The sequence below is a fragment of the Pleurodeles waltl genome, chromosome 1_1 (assembly GCF_031143425.1).
Source record: "Pleurodeles waltl isolate 20211129_DDA chromosome 1_1, aPleWal1.hap1.20221129, whole genome shotgun sequence".
Lineage (NCBI taxonomy): Eukaryota > Metazoa > Chordata > Amphibia > Caudata > Salamandridae > Pleurodeles > Pleurodeles waltl.
In genome coordinates this window covers 762,513,904-762,528,062 of record NC_090436.1, presented here as the reverse complement: position 1 = coordinate 762,528,062, position 14,159 = coordinate 762,513,904, and the positions used below count along the sequence as shown (strand labels likewise).

Genomic DNA, 14,159 nt, shown 5'->3' with positions numbered 1-14,159 from the left:
CAGTGAGCCCCCTCCTTAACCTTGCCTCCTGATGTTGGTCAATGCTTCCAGCTCAATCCCAGAGAATCTGATTTGTAAAATTATAAGTTCATCACTTATTTCTACAACATCTATTGAAAGGATAGGGATCCTACCACTATGAAAAGAAACCTTACCTGACACCATTCACTTTGCAAATTATATCACTATTTCTAAGGTCCTATTCTTGAAGCTTTGCACATAAAATAAAATTCAGAACTACCTTCGTAGTGCACCAATTTGTCATAAATGATGGACAACACATTATGTAAAGTACTGCAAGTCAGTGTCTAAAGACACACTGGTCCAGGACATCCAGGTCAGAACTAGGGACACAGTCACAACTTAACTAGTACAAGCTAATGTGAACATTGGAAGAACGTGGGTTATTAAATGGGGTAGGTGGGAGTCTGGCACTAGGATTTAGGCCACATATTCATCAGAGTTAAAACACAGTTTCAACATTTTTAACCTGGACTCAACCCCTGGTAGCTATTGCACAGAGCACATAGGCTTACTTAGGGTAAGTAATTAGCAACAACAAAGCACTTAAAAAAATTAGGAAAACACAATAAAAATCCCATTTTCAATTTCTTAGAATAGAGAGATGATAAAAAATCCAAAAGGGAACCATGATATATGAATTGCTAAAGATTCAAGGCAAAAAGCACCAAAAGAAAAATAAAGTGCCAATCAGAAGTAACTGTTCATGGTTGAGTGGGACCTGGACTTGATTTAAATGCGATGGAGCATAGGTCAGATAAAACAAATGGTGCATCCTGGCCAAATATTTTACCTCCTCACTCAGAATTTGAACTGGAAGTTGAAAGATTCCAATGGGATAAGGCTGTAGGATTTATCCGCTGAAGACCTCTTAAATTTGAATAGTCATTTGATGAGGACTTGGTGATGCCAATGGTTTTGATGGGAAAAAACTAAATTATTTTGTGCCCACCAAGTTCCTTCCATTGGGTAGATATTTTCGGAACCTTCACCCAGTCATGACTTCTACCTTTGGACTCAGTCTTACTTAAAATCCTCCAGTGGAACAAACCAGAAGCTGTATCTGACGAATTTCACTTCCAATCAGACATGTTTGCCACACAGTCCTGTGAAAGCTCCAAAGTTCTTGGTTGTCCAAACTTTTCTGAGTTTCTGTAGCAGCTCCTTCCGGTCACATCTAAGGCTCTTAGAATGTCAGAGACAGCATGTAGGGGCCAGGACTCACTCCACAGGAGGCCACCCCTGGGGCTATGTCTAGGTCCGGTTGCTACTCATTAGCCAGACATTCCAGGAAAACGTCCTCTTGCAGCTTGTATAATTCTTGTAGCGAACCCAGGAGATCAGCTAACTGACCCTTAGAATCCACCTCTATGTCCTGTGTACACATGGGAGCATGTCTAGACCGTCAACAGCAAAACCTCAAACAGCAGGTCCTGTCTTTTTCTGTTCAACCACAGGTCCACTGAGTGATCTGATAAGCTGTGGACCCGATGGCACTTTTGTAAGATTCACTATCCAGTGGGTGGGAGCGATGACACTCCATAATCAGTGACTAAAAAAGATCTCAGGGGAATCCCTCACACTTTTTCAGCACATCTAGTTTACCATACTACAAACTACCCCCCAGTGCATTATTCTAAAGCAAATCCAAGATGACAACACTCTTCTCTTGTTGGAGGCTGCTGCTGTGCCAGCCAAGGGTGTATTTAGGGAAATTAGCAGCCCTCTCCTCAGTTACACCAAACTGCTTCTGGGACCAGCCCCACTCCTACTGGGCTGTTACCAAGCTAGCTGCAAATACCACAGGGAACAAAGACTTCTCTTCGTCAGAATTCCTTTAATACTTAATTATTACTTTTAAGTTAATGAAGCCCCTGACCCCTCACCAACTGCCCTTCTTCAGCTAAAATGAACCGCACACCTCACATCCAGGTTTAAGGCCAAAAGGTCATTGTTTATCCTCTAGGAGCAGTTTTTACACCCTAAGGGAAAACCCTTCTAGAAGCCAGCTGCTTGCAGGCTAATGCTAATTAGCCAATTGAAGTTTCAGGCAGACACTGATTTCTTTTTTAAAACAAATTTTCCTAAATATCTTTAAAAACTCAACCTCATCAGTGGATTGAATTTTTTATATACATTAAAAATGTTGTTTGAATTATTCCTACAACGTGTCCCACCCCAAAGATAGCAGAGTCATAATTTTATTCTGAACTTTTGCAGTGAAAACAGCTTTTGGGAGTGGTTACTGTAGGTACATGCCAAAACTAAATTATTTTATATACACCACTTTTAAATACTAGGCACCTCACCTTGTGTGCTGTAAGGCCTATGTAGGGGTAACCTATTTAATATTTACAAGTAGGGCTCTTACTTATCAAAAAGGTTATTTTGACATGTTCACCTGCAAGTTTAAAAGCTGCAGGCAACAGGCTACGTATGTCATTGAGGTGATTATCAATTCTCTCATATATTAGGGTCCTGAGCACATACACTGAGTACTGAATAGCAGTGTTTCCCAGCATGCAGAGTTTAAAACAAAATCATTGACATCAGCCCTCAAAAAAAGGGGGTGACTATGCAAAAACTGTTTTTTCCTACATCATGTATACCAATGTCCTTCATATCCAAATAAGAAAGAGGTGTATTAGTCAAAAGACTGTTGTAAAAGTCAAGTCACACTGATCAGGAACTTAGTCACACTGATTAAGAATCCAGTTACAGAGGCCCCTTGTGAATGTCTGAAATTTCTAGATTTGGGATTGTCTTCAATGTCTAAAGTACATAATTGTTCATTCTTTGGCCAGGTCTTTAGGCATTTATTTGGTGTACATTAAATTAATTCATACTAATGGGCAGATATTAGGTTGTCCTTCATCAATCCTCGTGGGATAACCCCCATCTGATGATATGGATAATCTGGGACCAGGTGCCTACCTAAATTAACAACTTGGCTCTATCTAGTGTGAACTGTACTCACTAAGGTGTCATTTGATATTTCTAGAGTATGCTTGGTATTCTTTTTATTGAGTTGAAAAGGATGAGAGCAGAGAAAGCCACAGAGAAAGGTGAGCTCACAATAGTTTGTTCTTTCGCACTCCCCCTGATGAGTATGTTGTATTGTAGACAAGTAGCCTTGGGCAAAAGAGGCATTCTCTAACCTTTTTTAGCTGTTACTCTCTCATGCTGAAGCCTGGAAGCCAGTCTCACTTAACACCTTAATCCTGCACTGCAGAAAATGATTTAGGGAGAAAGGGAATCTCCAAAGAAAAAACTTCACGGACTGATAAACTAACAATGGGAATTCCTTCTTGATTCTACTACTGGCTGGATGTCTTATGTATACCCACTTGGCATTTTTAGATCCTAGTGCCCGATCTCCTGAGATCCTCTGAGACCACTGAAAAACGTCCTATTGCTGTCAATTGTTCCAGGAAGCAGATGCTCATTGATAAGCTAAAAGTAGCATGAAGGACAAGTATCAATTAGCATGACAGCATTCTCTCCATGGCAAAGACGAAGATGCACAATGTTGTCTCATCCCTACCCTCCATTCTGCTTTAGGCTTTAGGCATGCCCACTACCTCCAGACATTCCAATTCCCACTGTTAATCATTTCCAATTCAAAAACATCACTCATTTGAAATGATACGCCCAAGCTTAACTCCTCATCTCTGTGATGGTAGCGAAACATGGTGCTTTAGAGTCTCCCAAATCATAGCTAAGACCATTACAAAACAATACACAAAAGTATCTCTACTGATTGAAAGGTGGCTATGAGCTTCCCCTTTAGAAGCTTTATGTTTTTGGGATCAAACATGAGCATTTGAAAAACTGATTTATAATATCTCAATTGTAAATACTGTTTTAAGTGTTAAACTCAGTCAAATTCTGAATACAAAAACTGTTAAACCACTGTCTAGACAAAAACACAAATCTCTGCCAATGAATAAACTGGCAGAGTTTCCCATATGAAGGCAGCAACTGGAGCATGATTTCTGTTTTTTTTCATTTTTTAAATGCGTTTATTATTTCTGTTAGAATCTCATAATGGCCATCTACTAATGGAGTTGCTGCATTACATATAGTGTATGAGAGCACGCGCAACAACTTGATTTGCATGTTGAGTATTAAAACATTTGTTTGTTACTGATTTAATCTGTGTATATTGGGTTAGAGTAGATACGAGGTCCCTGACTGTTTCAGTATACATTTTAGGGCCTCATGTTTACTATATTCAAGGCAGTCTTGTATCTTCAGTTCATATACAAATTCAGGATAGTTCATGCCCGATGTCTAGAACTTCTGGCAGTTTGTTGTCTGTCCTAGTCAGTTCCAACTATATTTCTTCTGCTATTGTCCATTCCCGTACATCTTTTCCCAATCTTCTGCCTTTGTGTTTTAGGGAACATCGATGTATTGCTATGAATCTTCTAGCAAGTAGGAGTGTAAATTTTGTTAAGTTTCTTTTAGTCTTGTTCTTGAAGTGGCTAACTTCCGAAGCTAGTAAGCAGTTTGACATCTGTGTAGATATACTCTTTGTATCCACCCCCGCCACTTTTCAATAGACTGCCAAAACAGAGAATTCCTATGTTAGGTTAAAAAAAACAGGACCTGGAAATTTGCATTTAAGTTAATGTCAGGGGGCTATCATTTGTTCATTGTCAATGGTGCGATGTAGAACATGGAAATCTTTAATTCAGAATTGTGCTTTACACTTAACACAAGAAAGGCTCTTTTCAAATTGTATATGTGAATAGCACCCAGGAGTCACTTTCCCACTTTTGTTGTACTGTCAGTAGATGTTTGGTTGTATCAGTTTGAATGATTATGTGATGCACAGTAATTATCCCTCTGCCTTGATCTGCACTATCAGCGTCAGGTGGTATCCACCAGGGCTCATGTACTGTACCTTACACCATATTGGCATATCCACACATACTAAAGTATGTATGGATTGACTTGTCAACACTACATAGGGTTATTTAGGAGGCCAACAAGCATAATCTTCAAATTACGTTATAAAATACACAAAAAATGCTCGTACTCTCAAGAGAATGTTCACAAAGGTAAAAGCCCTATGAGGTCTCAGTGTCAGGGACAGAAATTGACCTCATTGAAGGACAAAAACCCTCACCCATCCTTAGAGGGGATTCATCATGGGGTCTTTCCTCATACCATCTGTGGTGTTATCTACAACTCAACAACAAGTAGAGTGCACTGTTCCAGGAAAGAGAGGTTTTTTTTTTGTTTACAGGGAACCCAAAGGTTTAGGAGCAAGAGCCCTCACACATCCAGTCAGGTGTCATGCTTCATCATTGGGAGATGCTCCTCATCAGACCGGCGCTGCAATGTCTGATGGGCTCCCCAGTACGGGGGCTCTTTGCCAGAGATCTTTTGTACAGGTCGCCAAGCGAAGGGTGTCTAGGCAGACTTGCGTCAAAAAGCAGGAGAGAGAAGATTAAAATTGGTTCTAAACCTCAATGACTAGGTAATTTACTAACAGAAATCTATGGTCTAGACCAAGATTAAAAACAACGTGAAAGTGTCCATGTGAGATATAATGCTCAACCACTTTCTGCAAATGAGTCAGGGCGAGAGAGTTTTCACTAGGCCTCTAGACTAGGGTCAACATGTTTCACGTCTAGTGGTCCGAGGGGATCCAATGACGCTTCATCAGGACCAAAAAGAAAGAGCCTTTTCCAGAGAAAAATGAAAAACAACCCTGTAGGTTTCTATGGAAGGACAAAGAAAGGTTAGGTTAACCTTCAAGTAACTTATGTTGAAGCCTATTGTCCATCTGGCCAATTAAACATACCGTCACCCATCCAAAATTTAGGACAAGGCTCCCTGGGAAGAGAAGGCCTAAGACTGGGGCTGTTGTATATGCAGCCGTTTGTGCGATTAGCACCTACTCCGGCCGTCCTTCCCGCTTTTGCTCCTAAACCTTCGGGTTCCCTGTAAACAAAAAAAAAAACCTCTCTTTCCTGGAACAGTGCACTCTACTTGTTGTTGATTATCTGTTGGGAGATAGTGCACTGGATCATAACTCTCCCTGTCCCCCCTTTTGAGATTCTTATCTACAACTCTCCACTGGTTGGAGAGGAGTCCTTCAGGAGATGGTCTATGTAGAAGTGGATATATGAGCAAAACATGGTGTGAAGTGTGGAGTGTAAAGTTTTGTGAAATTAAGCCAAAACTACAACTTAGTGGACATTTTACTAATGTCCCCAAAAGATAGAAATAAAACTAAGAAGGCAATAATTAAACCAAATTGTTGGAAAATGGCTAGCATGTTTCTACCTATGTCATACCTTTAAAGAAGATAAAGAGACATTGATCAGGACCAGTGTTGTCACTATGCCAACTAATGTAATAGGATAAAAAGAAGAAAGTTAATGCCACTAGATGTATCCACCGGTATCAAAAGCCACATGGGTTGGGCGATATGCCTCAACTCAGGAACTCTGCCTTTTCGAGCATTAGCTGACAGAATACATGCGAGCAGATCTCAACTGCCTAAAAGGGCTGGTTAATTTTAGATCTAGATTCGAGAACATACCATATTAGATAATGTCTCTTTATGATTTGGAAAAAAACATAGCCTTAATTAATATGTTTCATTGTTGATGAAACTAATTCCAGATGAACATAAATACAGCCTACTGATTTGAGACTATTTCCAAGTCTCCAATGAACCTCATACGTGCTTACATATATAATTCCACCTGCAAATATTTATATAATTTACCTTTGAAAAGTGACTTTTGGCTGCAAAACGCATTGGTTGTTTTTGGATAATTTTATTGATTCACTTGTTTTTAAATAAGAAAAGATATAATTGAAGACAATACATTTGGTAATTAATTTTATTTGAAGAATGTATATGAAGTGTCCCTAGGTCCTCTACTATTTGTATTCATATGCTTCATTAAAATAACAGGGTGTGTAACTGGTGGATTGTTAGAGCGTTTTTGGGCTGGGCACTGATCACTACTTTTGATTACTGTCTCTTCAGATCCAGGAAATGCAGCAGGCCAATCAGAGAAAACACAAAATTACGTAACTCATTGGTAAGCGGTCCTGTGGTTACAACCTGAGTTTGTTGAGCCCTGATCCTTTAAAACTCTCTGACCTCTATCAATGGCACTAAAGTCAGATGATTAACAGTTCCCCCAAATATGGGAAAACCTGCACATACCCAAAAGTATGACTGATTTACTGGGAGTTTTTTCGTGAGTTTGGTGAATACATTGTCATTGTCTGCCTGCTCTGAGCAGAGGGAAGTATAGGGGAGTTCTGGTGGGGGTAGTAATGAGATTGGTCGAATGAGGATCAGGCGACGCTTGTTTCTGTCCTAAGGAAATACTGGCTTCTCCCATCAGACTGCTGCTGACTGGATGGTGGCTGGGCAATGCTGCTGCCCACGGCCCTTGCCCTACACAAACTCTGACAGGTCGGTGTCTCTGGACCTGTATTTAAAGAGTTCAGAGTTTTCAGACCCAACAATTTATGGGCCCAGACACACTTGGAATTAAAAACATAAATATTTCACCAAAAGTTCTTGCTCTGGGTGTAATATCCCAACTTGTAATGAGGGCCTTAGTCTATTAGGTAGATTTAATATATTTATACGTTTGTAATAACCTTTCTTTATGTACTTTTGTTTTGTAAAGTGCTGCCTTTTGATGCCTTCCAAATCGTAGTACTGAAAAAAGAATAAAGCTAAAGGCCAGATGTTCTTTTATCAGTCACAAATGGCCAATAGGGCTTTTTGTGACCGGTTAAAGGCTTTTTTAAATGTACCATATCTACTTTGCGAGTCAGTAAGCTGTTACAGACTCGCAAAATAGGGATTGCAACTCACTATTAGGAAGGGGCATGCCAAGGGCGTCCCTTCTTAATAGCGACTTGCAGGGCCATGTATGATTGTTTTTGCAGTGGAGAATGTGATCGCCAAACAATCACAGTTACCACCAACTTCAAGTTGATGGTAACCAATTTGCAAACATTTTTGCCGAGCAGGCAGTGATCCCATGGACCACTTCCTACTCCAAACAAATGAAACTGAAACATTTCATTTTTATTTTTTAAATGCATCCTGTTTTCCTTTAAGGAAAACTATCTGCTTCAAAGAAAACTGCTTTATTTAAAAAACAGTCAGAGACATGGTAGTCTGATGACCCCAGCAGGCACCATCCCTGTGAAAGTGGCCATACCCAAATGAGTCGCAAATTGTGACCTGCCTCATAACTATTATTGAAACAGGTCTCTTGTCTGCCATTTGGGAGTCCCAAACAGTGTTAAACACACTGTTGTACATAGCAGTTTGTGACTTTCTAATAGTGAATCACATGAATTCACTGTTCGGAAGTGCAACAAGAAGAAACACCCTTATTTCTCCTTGTTTTTCCTTTTTGTACGTGTGCTATATTCTGCAGCACACATAGAAAGAGGAAAATGCCTCTTTTGTTTTTGTGCAGGAAGGTGTCCCATGGTGCCAGTTTGCTGTTTGACACATGGCAGCCTATTGTGCACCAGTACAGGGGAAAAGAACAGGAACGCATTGTATCTTATAGATATGGTGCATTCCTGTCCTTTTCTTTTGACGCAGAGCAGTGCAGCAAGAAGATTTGCAGCGCTGCCCTGCACCAGTCACTGGTAAATATGCCCCATGGTGTGTTAGGCATGTACTGTGTTTTATACTATGTACATTTAGAACTCTAGGAGGTGTTGAGATTACATATGAATCACAGCTCCTATGTTTATTTTGAAGAGCAAAGGTGACAGAGGAGATCTATGGGGGCCCAGCATGACATTTGTTTAAGTGCCTTAAATGCCTCTTTACAGTCGTCTCTCAGGATATTTTAAATTGTTACCTACTTTGGTTTCTTGTTTGAATGATTCCAGTAGCATAATACCCCGATTTTTCTTTCTTTATTGGTCTGCGACAATGCCTCACAAAGGTATTACAGTTTTTTCTACTGATTTTACATTTTGCTTTTCTCCTCCGTAGTTCTAGTTTCTGGCCCACTGTTTTCATGTTGGCAATTTTCACGATGTAATATGGTGTCGATGTAAAATGCTTAGGGGCATATTTATACTCTGTTCGCACCGAATTAGCGTCATTTCTTCTTTACACAAATTCAGTGCAAAACTAACTTCATATTTATACTTTGGTGCTAGACCCGTCTAGCGCCAAATTTATGGAGTTAAAGTCATTTTCTGGAAGTGGAGACCTACCATGCCTTAATGAGATACAAGGTAGGCTTTCCAGTGCAAAAAATGACTCTATGGCCTTAACGCCATATTTAGGGGCATATTTATACTCTGTGGCATATTTATACTCTGTTTGCACCGAATTAGTGTCATTTTTTTTACTCTAATTCGGTGCAAAACTAACTCCATATTTATACTTTGGTGAAGGCCCTGATTTATACTTTTTTTGCGATGCATTAATGTCATTTTTCGACACAAAAGTTGCGCAAACTTACAAAATATTGGCCCTTATTTATACTTTTTGCTGCAAAACTGCACTAACTCAGTTTTGCACCAAAATGTTTAGCACCAGCTTGCACCATTTCTGTGCACCAGCCGGGCACCATATTTATGGAATGGTGCAACCCGGTGCAAAGGGTAGGCTAGAGTGTAAAAAAAATGACTTTAGTCGGGTGGGGCTGGCAGTATAGAAGAAGAGGGTTTAGCGCCAAAAACAGACTTTAGGCAGGTTAGAGTAAAAATAAATGACTAAACAGATTAGCGTCATTTTATGGTGCTAAACCTACCATGCCACATGAATCCTGCTTTAGAAAAGGCAGGAGACACGCCCACCAACCCAATGGCCGGCACAGAGGACAAGGGTCCCCTGGGCATGGCCATTGCACACTGTGCCAAGTATGGGGCCCATTTCAGGGCCCCATATGGCACTTTAAAAAAAAAAATGCAATCTTACCTGCACTTACCTGGGATGGGGTCCCCCATCCCCCACAATCCCTCTGGTGTGGGTGGGGGTGCCCCTGGGGACTGGGGAAGGCACCTGTGGGCTTATTCCATGGTGTTCCACCATGGAAATAGGCCCAAAAGTCCCCTAACACCTGCCCTGACCCAGGCTTTAAAAAATGGGGCAAAGCAAGCTTTGACCTCTCCTCCCTCCCTTGCACCATTTTTGCATGGGAGTATAAATATGGAGTTAAGGCCATAGAGTCATTTTTTGCATGGGAACGCCTACATTGCATCTCATTAAGGCAATGTAGGTTTCCACTTCCAAAAAATGACTTTAACTCCATAAATTTGTCACTAAACGTGTCTAGCACCAAAGTATAGATATGGAGTTAGTTTTGCACCGAATTAGAGTAAAAAAAAAGTGATGCTAATTCGGTGCAAACAGAGTATAAATATGCCCCTTAGCATCATAAAAATGACGCTAATCTGGTTAGAGTCATTTATTTTTACTCTAACCTGCCTAATGTCCTTTTTTTTTTACGCTAGCCTACCTTTTCCACCGGCTGGCACCATTCCATAAATATGGTGCCCTGCTGGTGCTAAAAAATGGTGCAAGCCAGTGCAAAACTTTTTGGTGCAAAACTGCGTTAGTCCAGTTTTGCACCAAAAAGTATAAATAAGGCCCTTAATGCTTGTAAGCATAGGTCCGAAAGAAGAAAGGTATTTAAACATATTTATTTGAAAATAATTGATTACATATTTATAAATATTCGTGAAAATGGGATTTCCTTGTAGCTATTTTGCTTCCATTTTCTTTAACTTCTAGTTTCTTGCAAAAACTATTTAATTAGTTGTATAACCAATGACAATTAATAACATGCCTAATCCAGGACAATATAATAAACAAAGTACCCAGCCCCAAAAACTTCCTCTGCTGAGTCGTCATAATTAAAGTCAAGGAAAGCCCATAGTCCAGTATATTCAAAACAACATTTGCATATTGCCTTAAAGCCTCGCTTTTGTAGATCCATGTTAAGGATGTCCCTCAAGCTTTAATTTATTCCACCAGCTTCAGGGATCTCAAGAATCTTGTACACCCCGGAGAAGTATTTTGTGCAAATTGATAATCAATCACGGATGCTGTGTCCGCTCATATTTGTGTCAGTATTGTGGTTTTGCCATGTTAGATTTTTCCATTGCTAGCAAGGACCATCATTTAGATGCCCATTCATGTATTACTGGTATTACAGCCAATTCTGGTCGATCAGGTGCTTCACCCCAAGGATCATAGAGGTCACAATACACCAATCAGTATTGGCAAGCTGTTTATACTCTATTGGTCTCAAATTTAGTAAAATTATGGAAGGGTCTGGTCTTACTGGATAGTCCAGTACTCCCCTCAGGTGACTGCGCATTTCCTCCTAGAATATTTGCAAGCGGTGGCAAGACCACCAAATATGCATGTCATCCCCATCTTGAGTTAATCGCTATTTTTTATGTTACTCATTTATTAGAGGCCTTTAGCTTTTCTACATGAATCACAGTACCATTAATGAAAACAAAAGTACAAAAGGCGCACCAGACTGGGTGAATATAGAGGGATGATCGCTGGTGTGGCAGTTGATAAGTGGTGACAGTAACAGTACTATATGTATGTATAAGGGCATTTAAAGGACTGGTTAACTGGGACGATAGTTGGCTAAGGTGGTATTATCTGTTATGACATTGAATTGAGACCAAATGACCTTTGATGGCTTGATTAACAAACCCTTTTCCGTGAGCATTTGTGTTTTATTTCGGAATTTTGCTTGACTTACCCTTCAATTCCTGGGAATAGAATATGTTTCTTCATAGAAAAAAAACTTTGGGTCCAATTCACAGACATTTTCCTGTGAGCAAATGAGTCATATTCCTCTGTAAGGTTGCAGTTGTTGTGATGACCAAAGCTTGTTCTGTGATTAGCTCTTTGTTTTGCAGGCCTGTGAGTGACATCCTCAGGAGTGACACATGCCTATTCATTCAATTAAAGCATTGTCCTGCATACTTTGAAACACAGTGGAGGACACTGGTCCTGGTTCTAGCTGTTGCGTCTGTCTAGTAAAATAAGATGGTCGAAGAGAGCAACCATTATACCTAGGTCTGCACTTAGAGTATTGTTTATTAGTTAATTTAAACAGATGCAGCCCTGGTAATTATAACATCTGCTCAAACTGATTTCCTGAATTTGCTCAGTACCCCATCCCTCTTGCTTATGTATAAAATTATCCAACACTGACAAAGCATGGAGAAAGCCTTAAACATAAGTAGAATTTATCATCCCAGATTGTTGTATATGAATATCAATGGACACAGCTATCTTGGCCAAAGCTGTCTCATTTCAATCCATTTTAATACTTAAATATGAACAATTAACTCATTGGCTCGGAATCAAAACAGAACCAAAAATATTTTTTTAATTGTTTAAAGTTCATTGCGATCACTTAATGGTTGTCTACGGAGCTCCATCTTAATACAAAAGCATAGAGATGATAGTGCTAATGTTGGTTTGGCATGTTTGAACCACATAACTTCTTTTGGGACAGAAACAGGCTAATTTTAATAAAACAGATCCCAATGTAATATCAAAGCAAAAACGAAACTGATTCAAAAGCAAAAACGAGGACAAAAAAGTAGTATTACGCGGTTTGAAGTTCGATCCAGCTATTTAAGTGGTTTATGGACAGTTTCATCAAGGATCTCCTCCAGGCCATGACTATGTAATATTCCTAGATTATGCATAGTGATTAGAGGAGTTATGGGCATTTCGCAAACAGAATGTTCATTTCAATTTTGGACGGATTCAGGTAGAGTGTAATAAGACAGATTTTAAGTTGTAATGATATATACGAGCTAAAAATACGAAAACACAAAAGCACACATGTAGTTAAGCATAAAACATCAGTGCATACAAATAATAAGGAACACAAATAACCCTGGTAATTTTAAATGCGCTCGTATAAACGTTTCCTTAATGTCAAACACAGAAAATTTGTTTTTCATTCATCCTTTCAGAGGACAACATTTTACCTAAACATCAATAATGCAAATTAGATTTATGAAAATGTGTAATTCCTTGAAATTAAAATGAAGACAACAGAAGAATAGGCCTATTTTCTGTAGGCATAATGCTCTCAAATGTAAAAGTTTAATTCTGGAAAAACAGTTAATCCAAGCAGCTCCACTGGCTGCTGGGGCAATGACTAAGGTTCCAATCTACAGAAGCTAAAATAATGCTCTTTTTGGTCAATAGTACGCTAGGCGCCATAATCCACCCGCGAGGTACTTTTAATACCTACCAGGGTCCATTAGAAAGCAGTGTTTCCTTATAATGTGTCACTGATGTTCTCTAATATTTATTAAAAATAGTCTCACATTGGAGAAATGAATACAAGCACACAATTGCAGACACTTTAACTCAGTGCTTGAAATGGAAAAAATAAAGTGCCGGTACTCTGTGCCAGAGTATCTGCTTGTTTCCGAGAAGTGCCGGTACTCTCCAATTAAAAGTATTACGTTTTTCCTGAGATGTGCCGGTACTCACCCTCTCAAAATAAAAAAGTGCCGGTACTCAGTACCGGACAGTACCGGCCCATTTAAAGCACTGCTTTAACTACTTAAAATGCTTTTCTTGCTTTAAAGCGAGCTTAGAAGTAGCACATCCTGAGAAGCGACTATTAAATGATTCTGTGCGGTGAGAGTTGCTTTGACCCTCTTACCTCCGATGACTGCAGAGTCATTCCGCATAGCGTTTGATAGGGGTTGTCCTCCGTCTATAGGCCCAGAATGATCTGCAGCAGAACAATGGAAAAGAACAGAAAGAAAGAAATTAGAGGCGTCTTCAGAAAACTGAAACGTGATTGAGGTGGGAGATGTTCAGGGTGGACGCCGGATTTGAAGGGTCTGCAGTCTGAAGGGAACCTGCATTGAAAGTGTTTCTATACTGGAACCTGTTGATACCGTTTGGTTGTATAGAACACGTAATTACATGTTCATTCCTTTTGTATCCTGGTACGGGTTATTAAGATCCGCCCATGAGTAATGATTTCAGTAGGCTCTTTTAACCAATGCGAGTTCCGAACTACTAACACATGACCTACACAAACTGAAACCGAAAGGTGCGATTAGATTTTAATACCCAGTAGTGAAGTACGGAGAGTTTC

At 39.7% G+C, this 14,159-nt stretch overlaps 1 protein-coding gene across 2 annotated transcripts in view; it reads right to left on the bottom strand.

Moving 5' to 3' along the window:
• The window catches only part of CNTNAP4 (contactin associated protein family member 4), a 2,124,586-nt gene that overhangs the window by 14,781 nt on the left and 2,095,646 nt on the right, over positions 1-14,159 (bottom strand). For both annotated transcript variants that reach the window (XM_069227637.1, XM_069227632.1), the window contains exon 23: positions 13,716-13,787. In XM_069227637.1, the coding sequence (XP_069083738.1) occupies positions 13,716-13,787 (72 nt within the window). The remainder of the gene's footprint in view (positions 1-13,715; positions 13,788-14,159) is intronic.